Source organism: Nipponia nippon, unplaced genomic scaffold (genome assembly GCF_047370975.1).
Source record: "Nipponia nippon isolate SJK-2023a ecotype South Korea unplaced genomic scaffold, ASM4737097v1 scaffold_2, whole genome shotgun sequence".
NCBI lineage: Eukaryota > Metazoa > Chordata > Aves > Pelecaniformes > Threskiornithidae > Nipponia > Nipponia nippon.
The window spans coordinates 121620241-121639943 of NW_028262336.1; the positions used below are offsets into that span (position 1 = coordinate 121620241).

The window sequence follows — 19703 nt, forward strand, 5'->3', positions numbered from 1 at the left end:
GCTTCGTGAAGATTCCGGAAGGCTGCGGCCGGCTCTTTCCGCCCAGGGACCCGCGCCGCCCCCGCCCCCGGCGCTGCCCGGCTTCCGGCTGCCGCTCCGCCGGGCTGCGCTCTCCCGAGCGGCGGGGCAGGAAGAGCCGCCGGCCGCGCCGCCGCCATGTCGTTGCTCTGCTACAACCGGGGCTGCGGCCAGCGCTTCGACCCCGAAACCAACAGGGAGGGTGAGAGCGGCGGGGAAGGGCGGCGGCGGCGGGGAAAGGGGGGCGCGGGCTGCCTCCCTCATTGCCCCCCCCGGCTTTCGGTTTGGGGGATGTGAAGGAGGGTCTGAGGCGACCCGACTACGGCGGGGGCTACCGGGGGTCTGCAGGGAGGCTCTGAGGGGCGGCCCGGGGTGCCCGCCACGCTCGGCGTCCTCCCCGGTTGCCGGAGCCACGTCGCGGTGCGGAGCTGTCAGCCAGGCCGGTCAGCACCGAGGGGCAGGGACAGCCCTGGCCTGCGGGTGTTGTGCGTGTGTCCGTGTGTCCTTCCTGCCCTCCCCTGTCTGTCACTGCACGGTGCCGGCCCCGGCTGGCTTCTCCCCGGCGAGAGCCGTGTGTTCATGGGGTGCTTTCTGCCGCTTCAGGGGTGGAGGGGTGCCCCGGTGCGGTAAAAGGCTGCTCCCCCACGGGCATGGCGGCAGCTGGACAGCGAAACCTGCCCGGGCTGGGGGTTGTCCCTTCCCTGCACGTTGTCCCTTCCCTTCCCATCCCTTCCGTGTCCCTTCCAAGTGTGGGGCTGGCGGCGAGCCGGGCTCTAAGGTTCTTTTATAATAATAAAGCTGTTCACAGCAGTGTGAGGGAAAAGAGGCAACAAGAAGCAGTTCTGTACGTTGCCGTGATGTATTCTGAAGGTAGAAGCTGAAGGCCTTGAGCAACAGACGTTTTTCTTTTGAGGGCCTCTGTGGGTCTTGCATATGTAGCAGTTATCAACTGTTTGGTTTTTTTTTTTTTAATTATAGTATGTGGACTTGCAGCAGGTAATTAAATGTATTTTATGATACGCATATGTCTGCTTTGCCAAATGCTGTGAGCTCTTGGCAGTGCTTCCCCTATGCATACTGAGGATCCAGTACCTGGTGAAACATCTTCAAAGCGCTATCAAGTTAGGTTTTATGATTCCACAGAGGCTGCAAAAGAGTGATCTGAGTTTTCAGTAGGCTTGCCCTCAGCTGGTTTGTAATGTAACTCTGTTGGCTGAATTACTAGAATGGCCTCTTTGTATTAGCTTAATTTTTAGTGACCCACGAGATTAGAATTAGGCTAACATGTTGTAGCATGTGCATATTCTGTGATTAAGAACCATGGCATAACGTGTGTTTGTTTTTCTGAGCGAAGTGTTTCCAAAGAGGGGCAGCATTTTGAGTAAGACTCACTAATGTTATTAACAGAAAAGCAGGCATAGTTGTGGAATGCTTCCATTTAGTGATCTTTTCCACCGCCACCCCCCGCATCCCTTTGCCCCAGAAGACAAAGCAGATAGGGGTGTTTATATTAAAAATTCTCATTGGGGCTTCATAACCTGTATTCATTATTAAAATAACAGTTCTTGAACATGTGTTCCTACGTTTGTGATCAAAGTTGGAGTAGACCTGATCTGGTTGGCATGGCCCTGTGCTCATTGTGTGGTGCCAGGGTTGGGGAAAACAGCTTCTTGAGATGAAGTTTGTTTTGGTGAATGGCTGGAACACTTACTGGAATTACTGTGTCCTAGACTAAGTAGTTCTAAAGGTAAACATAGTTCTTCACGGATGACTTCAGAAAACCAAGATTGACATTTTCAGTGGAAGTAGAGTTCATTATAACTTTTGGCATCCCTAAACTTCACCAAGGTCAGTGGGATAATTACTACTTGGGCATCTAAATCCATATTTAGCTGTGTATGACTGTCAAGTTCCAATGTTTGTGTTTTGGAACTGTGTTTGGATTTACTTCTGAAATATTGTGGGGATTAAGGCTAGTACATGTGTTAAACAAACACCAAAATATTTATCCCTTTAATAAGAAGTTTTGCATTGACATAATCAAATAGTTAAGCTTAGGATCAATATATTAATAGGAAATTTTCTTGAACGAAATAGGTTAGAAAATAAGGCCTGCTGGCCTCAAAGCAGTATAGGATCTTTCAGGTTTTTTGTCTACATTCATCCTGCAGTATAGATATTCCCACAGTGATGATTGATGTAAGAGGCCGTTAATCTTCTCTTTAGAACCAGATGGCTAAAATAATATAGGCATGTATTTTCTGTAGAAATTCTAATTGTTTCCAAACTATGAGCAAGTGGCAACTGGCTGACACGAAGGACTGTATGCCTCTTAAAAAGAGGCAGAAAAAACAGCCTGAGGGAAAGCATTAAAGGTATGTCTGCACAGTTGTGTCTGAGTGCACAGTTACCAGTTCATCTGTGGCAAGGTACAAATTGCACATGCCTTTTAGATATGTTAACTACTAGTTAATCCATACTGTTGAAGACTTATCCAGCATCAGACACAGAAGGTAGAACTTAACTTCAAAAGCAGTAGTACGTTTTTAATTTTTTTTTTTAACTGTGAGTGACCATGCGACCATTTCTAATCCATTTCAAGGCCAGGTCAAATTTTGCTGCTAAAACAGTGGTGTGAGGTAGTACGTGCGCACTTGGCTTTAGGTTTGAAAGCAGTGCTTCTTAATGACAGTTATAAAGGTGGTATGCACAAACAGATGGAAAGTGTATATGTTATATGTTTTTGTCTCAATTTCTTCACTGTACTGCAGCATTTTTTGGTTTAGGCTATAATTTGGATCTTTCTTAATGCGGTTTAATTTGGTCTGTTGCCAGAACAGACGCACGTACTTTTTCATGATTGCTTATACCCTTTTCCTTAGATCAAACTTGGTGGTGTTGCACCTGCAGGATAAACATGACCACAGACCTGATGCAAACTTACTTTATGTATTTCTGAGGTGGAGTGAGAGATGAAGTTGCAAGAAATGGTAGCTGAGATATTTTGAGTCTGTGTGCCCTCAGTCAGCTTTTTTTAACCTTGTCTGGTCCCCACAGTTCAAACTCTGTTCCTATGAAGTGCACCCTCTGATCCTCTGTCTTCCCCTCGACTTTCTGTTTCTCAAGCTGAGCCTTTCTTTTCTCTGTGAACTACTTATAAGCTCTTGCCATACCATGTTTGTCCTGTTTTCTATGTTTTTTTTCCAACACTGTGAGAATTACAGTGGAATTAGCTTCCTAGCTTCAGCAGCCACTTGAAGGCATCGAATTCCCCAAGGTGCTGAATGAACTTCATCAGGTTTAATGACCTTCCATTGCTTTGGAGCTGTAAAGCATAGCTTGCTAAGTATTGGAGTGTTTCCACAGGCTAGCAGGTCAGTTTGCAAGTTGTATATAGACAGATGTCTCATTTCATCCTCAAGAATTCCACACAATTCCGTTGTAAATACCTCTAAGTTTGGATGACCTGTGCCATTTTCTACTTTGACATTTAACAAAAAGACTAATAAAGTGCTTCAACGAATAAGCAAGGATGTAGCGGTAAGGCAGCAGCAGACAGCAGTGTGTGCATTATGAGAGGGGGATTGGTCTGGGTATGAAATCAGCATAAAAAAAAGAACCCACCAAAGAACCTGAAAATTTGTGGTACTTGCATCTCCAGAAATGATCTGAGGGTAAAAGAAAATGCCTTGTTTTGACTTAAGTTTGTCCTGGTTAAGGAAAGGTGTTAAAAGCAGTGGAGAAGTGACTTCATTTTTTTGCAGTGAAAAATGTAGAATAGCAACCAAAGGCTGGAAGTTGAACTCTGACAAATCAGAAATAGGCGTGCTTCTAACTGCTCAGGTGACTATTGATGTGTGCTAAACTCCCGGTTTTCACCACTTAGTCTGAGATGGGATATTTTTATGGATGTAAACTTTAATCAGCTAAGAGTTGTTGGGCTCAGTATGAGTGAAAATGAGGGACATTTTACTGTCCTGTGGTACACAGAATGGTCAGACTGCTTAGTGGATAAGTCCCACTGCCTCTTTTTGAGGTACAGTAGAACTCCTTGTTTCAGCATTTTCTGTTGTGGAACATGCATGGCCCTCATGAGAGAGCACCAGAGAGCGGACTGTCATTTGCTCCATGATGTACCTCCTGCAGAGGAGGCTTCAGGAAGCAAGGAAAAAGGATTGGAGTTGGCCAGATGGACAAATAGAGGCTTGTCTCTGACTTGTGAGCTGGAGGGTAGCTGTCCCTGAGTTAATTGATCACAAGATGGTTTTGGTCTCTAAAAATGTTGCACTAACAGCACCTCATTTAAACCCACATGCTTGTGAGGGATTAGAAATATTAATTTACGTCTTCTGATTCAGAAATAATCTTTGCTGCAAACAGAACTTAGTTTTACTACCATGATGCTTATGATGACGTACTTCCATACTTTTGGAAAAGAATAACCTCTATTTTTACTTTTATTAGATTTACTGAAGTCCTGCGTTCTTTATACCAAACAACCACTTTTTTTTTTTTTTTTATTTTCCTGTGAGGTTTGCATTTATGAAAGCATTAGCTTTTCATCCTGAAGCTGAATTAATTGGTAGAAGTTCATGGATATGTATGTAAGTCCAGCTGAAGGACTAACGTCCCAAAATATGTGCCTTTTTAGTTAAGGTGGGAACAATCACCTTAAAGCAACATGCCTATCAGACTGTATTAGTGCCTTAGACTTAGGCACTGAATGTAAAACTAAAGAAAATTATACTAAGCAAGATTTCTTACAAATCTACATATTTATAAAAAATTAAAACAACAAAGTTATTTGTCTTCAAGCCCATTTAATAAAGTTATTTATCACTTTTCTCTTATGCCTCCTGTTATGTGAATTGTGATATTTTTCACTCTTCTGTTTTACGGAGGCTTATTATAAAAATTGTTACTGTTTGTGTCACTTTTAATTTTAGCTGTTTCTAACAACAGCAAAAATTTTGCTTTAAAGACTAAAAGATAGCTAGTGTTTCCCATCGCTTTTAGAGTCAAGTCATTAAAATATCCATGCAGGATGTGTCAAAGAGGAGTTAAATAATCAGAGCAATTGTTTTACACTTTAAAAAAAAATACATCTGTTAAGTAAAAAAGGAACAGTTGCTACATAAAAAGCTGTTGTGTTGATAAACATCCGTGAATATAAACAGTTCAGTTAATGGAAGTCATGTTACAGTGTAGTGTTTATAGAGAACTTATTAATAATTAATAGTATTGACATGTCTAAATTGTGTATGTGGAAGACTGGCCTTTGGGTTCAAGTCCTTAAGTGACCTAGGATACCACAAACAGTGAAAAAAGAACAAGCTAATTATCTTGGATAAAATAACAAACTCAAGATTTCTCTTAAGAGAATTTTTTAACAGAGTGCTTCTAGATAGAAAGCCTTGATCAGGTGCAAATAGATGTATTTGATGCTGTAAAACAGTATTTCATGTCTGTCGGGTGGCCACAGGACGGCCTTATTGACTTCTGTGGAATTACCATCAAGGACTAATTATTGATGAAGGCAAGGGATGGTCCATAGAAAATTTACTTGCTCCATATGGAGTAGAAGTTGTCTTAGATGCCTGCTTTCTGGTTTGTGTTGTATAATACAGAAGAAAATATCTGGATTATTTACGTTTAATATCTGCACTCAGAAAGCTTGTTCTGTGTAGTCTGTATTTTCCTTCATAATTCCATGCACTTGGGGAAGTGGGACAGCTCATGGCATACGTGAATTGCAAGTGTGAAATTTTTGCCGAGTTTGTGATCAGAATAAGGATTCTTGGCATGCCTGAATATTAATAATAGTAATTTTCTTCTAGATTCATGCACATATCATCCAGGTGTGCCAGTCTTTCATGATGCTCTCAAAGTAAGTATGCAACTAGCTTTCTAAGTCTTATCTTTTTTTTTCATATATGTAAAGCAGTGTGCTTGTTTTCCTTTTTAATTCCAAATCTTTCAGTTGTAGAAACTGATGTCCAGCCTATCATGTTTGAGCAACCCCATGAAATTAGAAAAGCACACTTTCTCAAACCTGAAGAAGAAATTGAAAACTGTAATCATATGGTCTGAATGCCATGCAAGTCTGTGTGACCCATGTTTCCTATTGATTGACTTTAGGTGTCTCAACAGTTTAATTAGGTCCTCTGAATAGGTCTTTGGAGGCATTGAGAAGTGTCGTAGTCTTTCAATTAATTAACGTGCTTAGAATTCAAACCAGCTGCTTGTGGTCTTACGTGGGTAGTGAACTAATGTGTATGTGACATTTGCCTACTATAAAAAATAATTGTGTTCTGTTAATCTGACAGATGAGTATGTTGATTAAGTTGGGACTGGTAGGCCATGCCTGTGATGCAGCTGTCCAGGATTCTTGGGCTACATCGTCAGTAGTGAATTAAATATACCTGTGACTGGTCTCCAGTGCTTAGGCCAACTACATAGCCCATATTCATTACATTAAACTGTTTTCCTACTTCAGGATCTACTGGATGCATCCGAAGCGCCTACAGGGAATTATCTGAGACACAACTGCCAAAACAGTACTGGAAATCATTGTAACAATTTAATAGGGTATGGCCAGAATTCTGATGTCCAGAAATGGAGCCTGGCAATGTTTACTGTATTAATACAGATGTAGCCTAAGTGACCCTTCTTAGGACACCAGACTGCTATTTAACCAAGCTCTGGGGCAAGCATCTTTTCTTGGTGTTTAGCAACTGCTTCTGCTGGCAGTGCATCTCATCCCTGTCCCATAATGTGCTGTCTTTTGGGCTCATGGAAGCTTGTGCATGTGTGCTGGGTAGCGTATTTTCTGTGAGCTATTGCTCCTATTGCAGTACAAGGCTCTGGAACCGGCCACAGTGTGCCAGTCGCAAATGAGGATGGACACTGTTAGATCAAATACGATACAGTTACTTAGACTATGGCAGCTTGTTTTGTGCAAAATTACAGTGGTACTCACAACACAGTACCTAAAACTTCTACATAATTATAAAGACAGAAATTATACAGTTACCTCAAAAGATTGTGTTTACTCCCTCTTTTGCTTATATATGCACCGTTTTTAAAACAGGTACTACTTTCACTCCTCTCCTTATCCTATCTCTTGGTCTAATTACAAATGTGTCATAATTTTGTATGGGCAGTTTTCCTCCTGCTATGAATTCTAGATAATCTAAGTGGGCAGGGTGAACCTTTTGTCTCCTTGACTGTGGAAATAGTTAATATTTTGAGGATATTTTAGAACCACGTACCTAAAACCCATTGTGTCACACTGCTTAAGCTCTCAAAGCAGTGGTGCATTTATTAGTCAAACCGTTGCCTTTAATAAGGTTCTTCAAGTTGTAAGATACATTATTCACAGTGGCAAGATAATTTCCTCTAAAGTGGGATTTCTGGTTTATATAATAAAAAGTGCTCTTGATTGATGTAGTTGGGTAGATGGCTATGCAAGGCCCATCTCCAGCTTTGTGGTGGGAAATAAGCAGTTGAAAGACTTGACTAGTGCTCAAAGAAAGAAAAAGTCCTCATCGTTTTAGGAAAGGGGCCTGTACGTTATGCCACAGGTGAGACTAGTCTCAGGTATAGTATTTGTTTGGTTTACAGAGTTGGCACCTAACTTGTCATGGAAATATTGCCCCGCATTTACCGAACTATGTGATTAAGGCAGCATGAGTGAACTAGAAGTGGCAGCTGTAACAGGTTTCTCTGGCTTTTAAAAATGCACATGATGACGATATTGTCCAGAGAAGAAAATAATCTCTAATCGTGATGTGCCATATCTTGTAAAGCAATATAATTAGTCTTTTGCTTTTTGTAAGCTGTTGCCAAGTAAGGTAGTCATGCTTGTTTTGTTTTTATTCCGAAATTTTTATAGGGTTGGTCATGTTGTAAGAGAAGAACAACAGACTTTTCTGACTTCTTAAGCATTGTGGTATGTACTCATGATTATTTACAAGTGTTATACTTGTCAAATGACAGTGATAAATATTAAATGGTACATATGCTTACATGTTTAAAATTTGCGTACTTTTGTTGAAACTGTCTTAATCTAGCATGCACTATTTTTCTTGATATAATGTTGAAGTCGAGTCTCATTTTCAAGCTTTAATGGTTATAATTAGTTCTGTCAAAACCTATTTAGATACTTATTAACAATGAAGGAAGGTCAATATTTTTTGTTACTTTGCTTGATTATGGGAGGTATGCAATTTTCTTTAACATATGTCCAAATGAAGATTTTTCCACTTTAGTTGTAGGATTTCATTTGCAGCCAATGTCTAGAGTGGGTTTAAAGGAGAAGATGGGGCTGAAGAAATAAATCGAGAAAACTTGTTGCAGTTTTTGATAATTTTTAATTGTGCACACAAACTATACTGTATATATATAAACATATGCTTTCCATAATAGGGCTGTACAAAGGGTTTCCATAACAGTGAGAAACCTCCTGAGCCTGTTAAGCCAGAAGTCAAAACTACCTCTGAACGAAAGGAGCTGGCTGAACTGAAACCCAAATTTCAAGAGCACATAATTCAGGCCCCAAAACCATTGGAAACAATTAAAAGACCAAGGTACAGTATCCGAAACTAAGTTTTGCCAGATTTGTGGTCAGTTGGCCAAGTTAAAGGTTGTTTGGTTATTCAGTGTTACACATCTCATATAGTGTAAAAAATCCCAAATTAACTTCAAAAAAGAGCTTGTGTTTGGTAGCAGAGATGATGTTATCTTAAGCTTCAAAATGAGATAAAAGAATTCTGGTTAGGACAAGGTGGTACTCGATCTCTTGGCATTTAGCTTTACAGGAAACAAAAATTGCAGTCTAAAGCCTCGTAGCTTAGAATGCCACTAGCAGTTGTGTTTAGTGTTTTAAACAGACATAGAAAATAATTTTAGAGTGCTTGTATTTAGATTCCTTAATCTCTCTGATTCATTTTTATTGTTGTAGAGTATTTAGGATTTCCTGTTGAAGTCCAAGACTGCCTTCTAAATTTCTAGTCTGTTTTTCCATAAACAGCAAGAATTGGCATTTACAAACCTAGTTTGTTTGTTTGTTGTTGTAAGGGAGGTTGGAAAGGAAGAGCCTTGTAGCAAGATTAAAAGTTACTACTTTGTTGTCTTTTGTAAATTATTTCTCATGAAGCTGACATGAATACATGGATTTTTTTTTAGCCCAGACGAGCCAATGACAAATTTGCAGCTGAAAGTGTCAGCTTCCTTGAAGCAAGCACTAGATAAACTGAAACTGTCATCAGAAAACGAAGAGAAAAAAGGTGAGGATATAGGGAGGTTAAGTAGGTATATGATGCAGATTGTCACACAAATAAATGAAATGCTGTTTTTTTGTTGTTGTTTCTGAAGTAGTTATTTCATGTAATTATGTTCTTGTTCTCAATAATCTGGGAAATACCTTCCAGTCTAGGGAATGATAATCAAAGTTTAAATGTGAACAATGTGGAGACTTGGGTGTTAGGAGCAGTATGTTCCCATTAAAATTATTTGAACTGCCTATTTTATGAGATTTCCTGGTTAGAATGGACATGGTGGGAACATGAATTTCTGAATATATGACTGAAAGAGTTTCCCAAGCAATGAACTCTACTTCTGTGTTATTGCAAACACGATGTCTTATAAAGCCTTTCATAAACTGCTCAAATTCCTCTGAAGTCTAGTTGGTTCTCCCTCTTCTGTTTTTCCACTTTTTTTCTTCCCGCAGTTTATTTGGATTTTTGTTCCAGAACTACACTGCACCTTATGAAACACTTTCTAATTTCGGCCTACATTTGTGGCTATTTTATATTTCTTTGTTCTTGTGCCAAAACTGTCATTTAGCTCTTCTTTCTAGTTGTTATCCAAATTCTTTCCTTGTGTGTATTTGTAGACAGCAGTTCGAGCCTTTTACATTTAGTTTTACAAAACCAAGCAAGATGAGTGATTGTTCTCTTCCCCTATGATTGTAATAATCCTCTTCATCAATTTTTTTTGCCCCACTTAAAACAGTGTAAAGGTATAGAACCTAGAATCTGATGCATAGGTAATACAGCTTTTGGAATGTTTGCATAATTTCTGTTTCTTTGTACCTTTCTGGCAGACTTCAGTGCCAGGCAGAAAATAGCCAGCTTGAGAGGGTTTTTTTCGTAATCCATTCCTTCGCTTGTTTTGATTCTCAATAAAAGCAAAATATTTAGTACACTGTACAGTTCAGTTGCTGTTTTCTATAATATGATTCTGTTTACAGAGGAAGACAGTGATGAAATCAAGATTGGGACGGCATGTAAAAATGCAGGCTGTTCAAAAGTAAGTGGTTCAGTTCCACTCTTAAACCCAGCTGCTAAACTATTAAGTGTGCAGTTTTGTTTTCCTTTCTTGGGGTTTTTTTGTGCTCTACAAATTGATTTGGAAATGGCACAAAGTCCATCAGGCTGCACATTTGATAGCATGCTCTCGTATGGACAAATGTGGGCTGTTTTGTACTGTGGATGCAGTAATTCTAAGATTACTTTTTTTTTACACCTGTCCTGATCTTCTGATTAGTAAGCTTGCCAAACCCATGGTACTGAGGTGTTTCACCTTAAAATGTTAAATATGCTGGTGAGAGGTGGCTCCCTGGTAACACTTGAATTGCTCTTGATAATCTGGGTATAGGTCAGAAGCGTCTGCAGATCTTACCAATTCATGCTTCCTGCCAGAAGAATCCACAAAGAAAATGTTTTAGCACTTCTACCAGCAAAATTAGTCTTTGTATTACACGGCCATTTAAACTGAAAGTTTTTTTTACATTGACACCCTTGTGTTGTACAGAATGGGACAGTAGAATTTAAATAGGTATTTCACTGGACATCTGAGAGATTTTGCATTTTCTACTGAAACTGGGAGAAGAATTTATAACAGTCTCGTTTGTGTTAGGAACAACTGATATGATACTCCGTGGCAGAGTTGTATATTGTTTAATTTACTTCCTTTTGAGAATCCATGTGTTTTATGAATGATAAATCTAATTTATTTTCCAGTTAAGTACTTGTTTTCTCCAAATATTCAGAGTATTTTTGAAGATAGATATCTCTGAGGATCTAAAGTGACCTTTATGAGCATAGATGATGTCACCCTTGATGTACTCCATTGAACTAATACAAAGTATATCTTGGTAGGAAGAGTGCCAGGGAGCCTCTTGTGAGTGAAGGTTGAATGGCTGTTTTGAAAAGCTAAGGCAAGCCACTAGATTTAGATTATTTACTCAAAAGCTTTGTAGTACTTCGTTCAATATTTCTCTTGTGGGCTGTATTTTGTTTTGTTTTGTTCTGTTTTTTCCTTCGGTCCACGTCCTGTAACAGTAATACGCTTTAAATGTTTTGTTTTACTAGACGTACGAAGGACCACACAGCACAGAAGAAGTATGTATATACCATTCTGGTGTACCTATATTCCATGAAGGGTTAGTACTCAGTTAACTTCAATTTTTTTTTTTTAATTAGTCTATCATGCGTTCATGCTTTCTTTGTAGATGTTGCCTTGTTTTCATTCTGTATTTCTTCTTCAGTCAAAAATGGCAATGCTTCAGGAGGGTATACTAAATTAACAGTAATATTGCATAAAGGAAAGATTTTAAGTACTCACAGTAAATAGTGTCCTAAATATTGTTTGTTAATTACTTTGCAAACTTTCAAGGATGAAGTATTGGAGCTGTTGTAAAAGGAAAACGTCTGACTTCAATACATTTTTAGCTCAAGAAGGCTGCACAACAGGAACACATGTATGGACTAAAAAGGATGCGGTAAGTTGCATTCTGTAGCTGGCCATTCTGAATTTTGACTACTCAAGTGTAGTTAGTAGCTTGATTGAGTTATTACTATAGGTGAGCTGTTACAGATCACTGCCTCTGAAATAACAGGGAGGATATGCACAGCATGACAACAGAGAAATGGAGTTTGAAGTAATCTGTGGTAGAAGCATACTTGTAATAGAGTACAACCTTTCTTTTTAGTGATACATGTAGTATCACTATTTTATAGTAAAAGTGTTTTTGGCAAATTCAGAAAAAAAAAATGGCAGTCTTCTCTGCTTTGTTAGTTAAGAAAGTCTATGGTATTCCATATAGAATATATTCCATATATATTCCTTTAAAATAAGATTATTAGAAGTCTTTCCTCCCCCAAAGACCATGAAGAGAACAGCCGTACATGTTCTGTAGTAAAATAACGGTACTTCCAGTTTCATTCAGGGTAGTTGAGTTGTTGTTTAGGTAGGGATGGCAGGGCAGATAAGGTCGATGAGGTTCCATGGGTGAGGATGGAAGGGTCTCTTTCTGTCTAATTTGGATTCCGTTTACATGTCTGAATATTTTTCTGGTCTGAATCTAATTCGGTGTTTTGGCTACCAGTATAACAAATACAGAGAGAGCATCTGTTTAGTTTGTAGGTATTTCATGCAATGTTGGGAACAAACTGCAGAATTACAAGGTGAAAAATATTTCCATTCAATCAAAAAGATTCTTAGAGAACATTATAGAACGTAATAATGGAACTGAACACTTACTTCAAAAACATTAGCTGGTCACATGTTGGATGCAGGTGAACACAAAATTCTTGTTATGAATATATTGTCTATTGCTGAGGCAAAATGGGTTTGATACTGCAAACATCAGTAACGCTTAACAGAAGGAAATAAAGATATATTATAGAAAGTGTAGTTCTGTTACCTCATTCTATAACAACTACTTCACAAGTCCTTTACTTCCTTTAAGTCATGGAAGCGCTGCTTGCTTTGAAGTCTTATGTTCGTTTTTAAGAAGTATTTTCAAATACAGAAAGGAGGGATTAAAAAAAAAAAGCTGAAGTTGTGAGCCTAAAGCATGAGAGTATTCCTGTAAAGAATTTACCCAGATGTTAAGAAACTGTGTATATTAAATGTGCTTATATTGAGGTAATGGGCTTCTAGCTAACAGGGTTTTTTTGACTTTACCTTTTTGTTGCTGTTTTGGTTTTTTCAAGTGTTTCTTTTTCCTGCATTAGAGAACAGAGGGTAATATTCAATAATTTTTTGCAGTAATATGAAAGTTTCTTGGAGCCATGGCTTTCTTTTTCTTTGATCTGTTCCTTTCTACTACCTGCTGGATAACTGTAGTTGTGGAAAGGAAGTTAATCCAACAAGTAACATTTTGTTGTTGTTGTTTTGGTTTTTATTTTTTTCTGTCACAGTTTCTTACTGTAGTCTGTTATAAGCATTGGTTTTCTCACTTGTAATGTTTGTCAGGGACTGGTAGCTGAAATATTTACTAAAAAAAGATGTTAGCGAAGTCTTGCAATCTCCTGTGAGCATGCAATATAGTCCTTTTATTAGCTATGCCTATTGGCTATTAAAATAGTCCTGGGCTTTTATCCTGATTAATCTTGTAAAAATACTCCTGAGTGCAATTTTAAGTCTTTTTTTCATAACTTCTTGCTTATATAGGGAAAGAAAGTAGTTCCATGCAGGCATGATTGGCACCAGACCGGAGGAGAAGTGACTATTTCTGTATATGCGAAAAACTCTGTTCCTGATCTGAGCTACGTAGAAGCAAATAGCACAATGGTGAGTATCTACCTTAAGATGTAATTCTTTTTTTAATTCTTACAGCAGCTTCAAATTAGGTAAACCTGGGTTCTGCTTTATTTACAAGGCAGAGGTAGAACAGCGTAAGAATCTTTTTTGAGTAACGCCTTTTTGTTTGCATTTGTGTTTGTTCATGTATGTCTAGCATTTTTTTTCCTCTTCCAGACATCTGTACTTTAATTTTTTTTTTTAAAGCTGCAATATGATATGTCAAAAAAATCTTTAATTTGACTTCCACAATTAAAACCCGAGTGTGATGGATTTGCATCACCATATGTGTAAATAATTATAGATTCATAATTTCATTGTATTTGGCTTAATGTAATTTAATATAGTTCTTCACAGTATGCAGTTTCACAGCTACTAATATTAAACAAGTGTTAAAATGCTTCTCTGATGTCTTAATCATGCATTTGGAGAGAATGATACAGCTCCCAGGAGGTATATATGGCCACTATTGACTATGAGACTGTATCAGAATCTGTTAGAATAGATTTTCACTTTGCTTATTGTAGAATCTGAGTCCTAATGTGTTATATTTTGCTTAAACATACTTGTGTATGTTTTATTAGCCTGACAAAATGTTCTGTTGTTTTTCCCCTTAAGTTAAATATCCATATTGTATTTGAAGGAGAAAAGGAATTTCATCGCAGTGTGAAATTATGGGGAGTAAGTATAAGAATAATTTTTCTTCTAAAAAAAAAAAAAAGGAAAAAAAAAAACCAACCCAAAACCACAACAAAACACAAACCCTCAGCTTCCTCTCTTTCAAAACAGTTTGTTTTTCCTCATTACTCTGTTTATTGAAAGAAATTCAGTTGCATGTCATTCAGTAATCTACATTTAAATCTGAATCTAATGCCCCAAGTGATCGGGTATGACATCCTAGTTGATGCTGCTTTGAGCAGGAGGTGACCTCCTGAGGTCCTTTCTGTCCCGATTTGCCCTAAGATCCCAACACCATGATAGTGGTCTTCCAGAAACCGTTGACACTATGTAATGGCATGCTTATGTATGTGTTAGACCAATGTATATGTTACATATGCACAGGCATGTGTTTGTGGCTTGGGAGTGGGAGAGGGTTGACTTTTCCAGATAACAGAGGGACTCCATCTACCTAAACATATACTGAAATTTAGTGGTAAGGTACTCTTCCAAACTTAATTCCCAAATATCTAGCAGTCTGTTTTGTAAATTGAGGTGTGAAATATGTTTTCTGTTCTAGGTAATCGATGTAAAGAGGAGTTATGTGAACATGACGGCTACAAAGATTGAGCTTACTATGAGAAAAGCAGAGCCCCTATTATGGGCAAGTCTTGAATTACCGGTATCCAACACACAACAGAAAAAAGAGAATTCAGATCAATAATGATTCCAAGAGAGAAGTTATTTCCCATTATGAAGTGGTGACTTGCTACTGTAATCAAATATTTGACTTTTATATAGATTCATTTTTTTTATGCTAGATCATATGTTCCATTCTACAAAGAAACTTGATGCACAGTAAATGGAGGTATAAACTTGAAGGGTAACAGCTATTTCTGCTCTTGCTCCCATGAGTATATTTATTCTAGCTGGAGTGTCTCCATGGGGATTTAAGAGTAAAAGAGCTATTGCCCTTTGCTTACAACCTTACCTGCCATGCACTGGCTGTCCAAATAGATGTGTTCTCAGTCCACTGTGTCTGTTAATTTCTCAAGTGTTCGGTTTAGACTGGATCTACTGGGTAGCACATGTTAAATTCAGCACGGTTTGTTATGAAGCATACAGTAATGCAGATGCAAAAATCCGAGTTTATGAAGTGATTAACGTGATTCTACATCTAGAATAGAAAGATACATAAGCATAAACATGAAAGTACATTTGTAGACTTGCGTTTTTGTCTTCTGAAACTGAGGTTTGTTTCAATACCTGTTGGCTGTGGAGGAATGGAATAAAGGGTATTTTGCTAAGGACTTCAGTACTTGCTGACTCTTTTGCTGTCTTTCATGTATAAAAGCAGGAGATCAGATTAAAATAAAACCAAAATTGGCAAGAGGGAATTTTTTTTTTTTTTTTTTTTTTTTTACTCCTGTACCTTTGGTATTTGTATTGTTAAATATAAAAGTGAATGGACAGTGAAATGGCTGAATAATTTAGCATCTCAGCTGTGGAGAATATACAAACAGCAGACTATTGTAAAATTACCAAGGTGCTGTGTATATATATATATATTTGACAGTCTTTAGAATGTCTATTCTGTCCTATTCTACAACATTCAACGAATCTTTTTTCAGAGTAGGTGGATATGTGTTGTAGGAGAAGCCAGTACACACTGTAGGTGTCTCAGGAAAATTATTTCCATGTGAATATGCACAGCTCTTGTTTCTGAGGATGGTAATCTAAGAACCAAATTTACGTATAGGGCAAATCTTAGGAGAAACAAACAAAAAGCTTTAAAATGTCTGTCTCAAATCATAATTGTACCTTTGTATTAAAATATTTTGAAAATATTATTTCTTTCAAACAGCATAAGCAAAACACTGTAATTAGAAATGAAGACCTTATTTTTGTTTTCAGTTCTCCATCGGTAAGGATTTGTGACTGAAAACAGGATAGTTTTAAAGATGAGACTTTTATCCAAGCAGCAACACATGCAGTAATGTTGCTTTCTCTTTCTGCTTAAAATAGTTTAATTTTGGGTTGCAGCTGAAAGAAAAACAATGGTTTTGTATACGTCATGCAAAATGTACCCCATTATTTATTGTGCCAAAACTCATATACGTAAACAAGCAGTCCTGTGGACTGTTGAAACGTGTGGATGCTCGTCTACCTACCTTAGCACACCTGGAACAACGCCAAGAGAAACACAGAACATGGTAAAGGCAGTCTGAAGTTAAATGTGTATTTCTAAGCATCTTACTGTTTTACAACAGGTATAATTTGACTTGAGCTCAGAGTTTTGTCTCTAGCAGTACTTGAAATCCTACTTCATGCTTAAAGTAGTAGGAAACACGCTACCAAAGAAACCGTCCCCAAACTCCAGGAAAGTACCACCAGTGCTGTATATATGAAATTGGTTTTGGTGCTTCTTTACCTCCGAGGTCCTGTTTCCTCATTGGCTTGGTGGGAGTGTGGTTGCGTACTCCTTTGGGCCCCTGTTAAAAGTTCCAGCTTAAGTTCTGCCTGAAAGATTCTATTAACCTCTAATAATGCTGCCTTTTTTTTTTTTTTTTTTTAATAAATTTGAAAACATCAGGTGCTGTGAAGCAATAGGGTGCAAGCCTACAAAAATGTATGCCTGCAAATGGTCCTCTAAAAATTGAACAGATGTTCCCTGATGTGTTCTGAACCACCAAGTGGAGCTCTTACTGGTGTAATACTGAGAACAGTCACTTCAGGGGATGAAAAGTTCTGGATAGCTGTAGCTACTAGCGTGCCATCTGTGTTTTTATAGGCAGAACTCTGAACTTGGACAGCAAAATGAGCAGTGTTTAAATGCCAGGATAAAGTTCTTATTTAGCAAGCAAGTTCAAACGTGTGTCTATCCATATGGATATGTAAATACCCTAAATTTTCCACATTTTTTTAACATACTTTCAGTTTATTTGCATCCTCACATGCAGTAGGTTTACATCACGTAAAATCCATTTTAAAGAACTACAAGGGAGATGGAATGTCTTGGGACAACAGGATTTCTGTGTTTAAGCAAGCCACATTCTCCCTTAGCATACTAAACCCTAAACGGAGAGCAATGTGGATGAACGGACCTTCTGCTGTTAGTGCTGCAGGCCTTGGGACCCCGTAACTGTTTGTTACACTCTTTCAAGCTACGGTCTGCCGGTAGCTGAGTCAACTTGGCCATAAGTAGAAGAAAGCTCCTGTAAACATGGTTCTCTGTTTTGCTTTTGCTTTTTGTTCATTCCTCCTCCTCTTTTCCTGTTGTTCATACTTTCAGCACAAAATTAAAGATACTTCAGGAGTTCCATAATGACTTTCCCCATCAGTGGCAATAAAAGCACTTTTAAAATTCACCTGTTTAAAAAAGTAAGCAAACAAAAAAGACCCCAGCTTTGATCAGGCAAGAAGGTGTAGGTTTTACAAATAGTAGCCTAGTTTTGTATGGCCTGTGATGTTTTTCAAAATAAAAGGATCAACTTTCAGATGGTATAGACTTGCCGTAAGTCTCGTGTTTAACCGCATTAATTCTTGGCTGCTTTTTGTAACCATACGTCTGCATCCGTCGTCAGGCTGTGAAAGCTGTATCACTGAATTTGAGTGTTTGAAGCAGTTGCTCAGAACAGGCTTCGGCACACCGGTGTTCGATCCGGGTATTCTGTGACAGGACGTCTTGACGTGGATAGCGCTAGCCGGCGCTTCAGTGGAATACTGCTTTGGCTGTAACTTTTATTAGTACATGTGGAGAGAAGGTGAAACCGACTGTCGGGTACCAAACCGATCACAGTACTTTCTCAAAAGCAAGATTTGAAAACTAAGCGAAGTGATTTTTGATCCCATAGGCTTTCACCTGTCTAATAGTAGTGAAACTAAATTGCAAACAAGTATGTACTGGAATACTTGCTGTTAAATTTACCCTGTTTTTCATGTTTTCAGAAGTTGTGCTGTATTTAACAAGTTGGTTAACTTGAGACAGTCTAGCTATATTTTTATAATTGATGAGTCTTTAAAAGCAGTAGTGTGTTTCAGTATGAGTTTCCATGTTACACATGCAGGCAGCGTATTACATGTCTCAGAACTGACTGTCCAGGTGCTTATAAACCTTTTCCTTCATAATCCCTTTTTAATATGAAAAATTGCATGAGTATACAAGTTTGTGACAGAAATCTTAATCTTTTCCCTCCTGTATAAGCCCATTTTCCTGCCCAGCATTACATATTGTATCTGTAACAACATTTCTTGGAGGAGTGGGAATTTATTTTTCATGTCAATATACTGTTAAGCACTGGGCTGTTCAGCTGCTCTGACTCTTAGGTTTTACATGGCACTGATGTAACTTGACAAAAAAAATCTTCCATTGGATGATCTTCTGGAATGCGTACATTATCAAGTCACCATTTCAGTAGTTTAGGGACTAGTTTTACTAGGAATTTTGCCTTGGGGAAAAGAAAAAAAAAATCTACTTATCCCATGGAACGAGGCATTTTTTGCTTGCATTCTTTAAACATGGCATGAGTATTGGTTAAATACTGTACCTGTTAATCACTGGTCTTTCCCTATTGCTACTAGATTTTTTTTATCTCCGTTCAGAAACGAGATCCTTTTTGAAGTAATGAGTTATGTGTCTGGAACACGGTTTTAAGGTGGTAATAATTTTGCCATTATAGGAGGCTTGAATTACAGTTGAAGGGGGGGGGAGATGTCTTTTTGCATGGTTGTTTGATTCTGCACATTCATAAAACTTATATGGAGAAATTAATCTCACGTCTTCATGCTCTAGTTTTTTTCTAAATGTATTCAATAAAATTCCTATTACATGCTGGTTGCATTTGGGGTTTTTTTGACTTCTTTTGTTACGGGAGAGAACTTCCCTTTGGATTTGCAACACGGTTGTCAAAATAAAATGGAAGTGGGCATTTTGCACAGGTCAGTCTGTAGGTGCGGGAACCTGGGAGGCAAAGGGGTTTTTCCCCACCCCTTGGTTTCTTTTGTCGGCTGTTGCTTCCTAACACGACAGCCCAGTCGGGATGCGCAAGTTCTGCAGCAGTTTGAATAGGTCTGGCTGATGGCGTGGGGGCCTGTCTTGTTCTTGGAAATTTTTCTGTTTTGAGCTGTTACAAACTGGTTGGAACTGGAATAATTCCCAGTACAGTGTTTGGGCTGTTTCTAAGAATGCCGAAGATATTGTAGCTCTGCTGCTCTTTTTCTGTTTTCTTGATTTCTTGGAAAAAGGAAGAAGATATCTGTCAAAACCTCCGGCATTCCCACAATGGAGAGAAAAAGGATTCACTTCTTGGGGCCTGAAATTTTCTGTGGTAATAAAAAGTTTGTGTTTTCTCAAGGTTTGGGTGGGTGTTTTAACCGAAGATAACCAAGATACACGTCGCAGACCTTATAAACTAATCCAGTTACTGTGCCAAATTACT

General features: G+C 38.4%; 1 protein-coding gene across 1 annotated transcript; it reads left to right on the forward strand.

Moving 5' to 3' along the window:
• Positions 1-24: 24 nt before the first annotated feature.
• CHORDC1 (cysteine and histidine rich domain containing 1) lies at positions 25-19105 on the forward strand. The gene is made up of 11 exons (XM_087755910.1): positions 25-220; positions 5856-5905; positions 7913-7969; positions 8446-8606; positions 9205-9305; positions 10271-10329; positions 11394-11464; positions 11698-11803; positions 13480-13599; positions 14227-14289; positions 14846-19105. Exons 1-11 carry the CDS (start codon positions 157-159, stop codon positions 14987-14989), a joined length of 996 nt encoding a protein of 331 aa, XP_087612036.1. The 5' UTR covers positions 25-156; the 3' UTR covers positions 14990-19105.
• Positions 19106-19703: the final 598 nt, after the last annotated feature.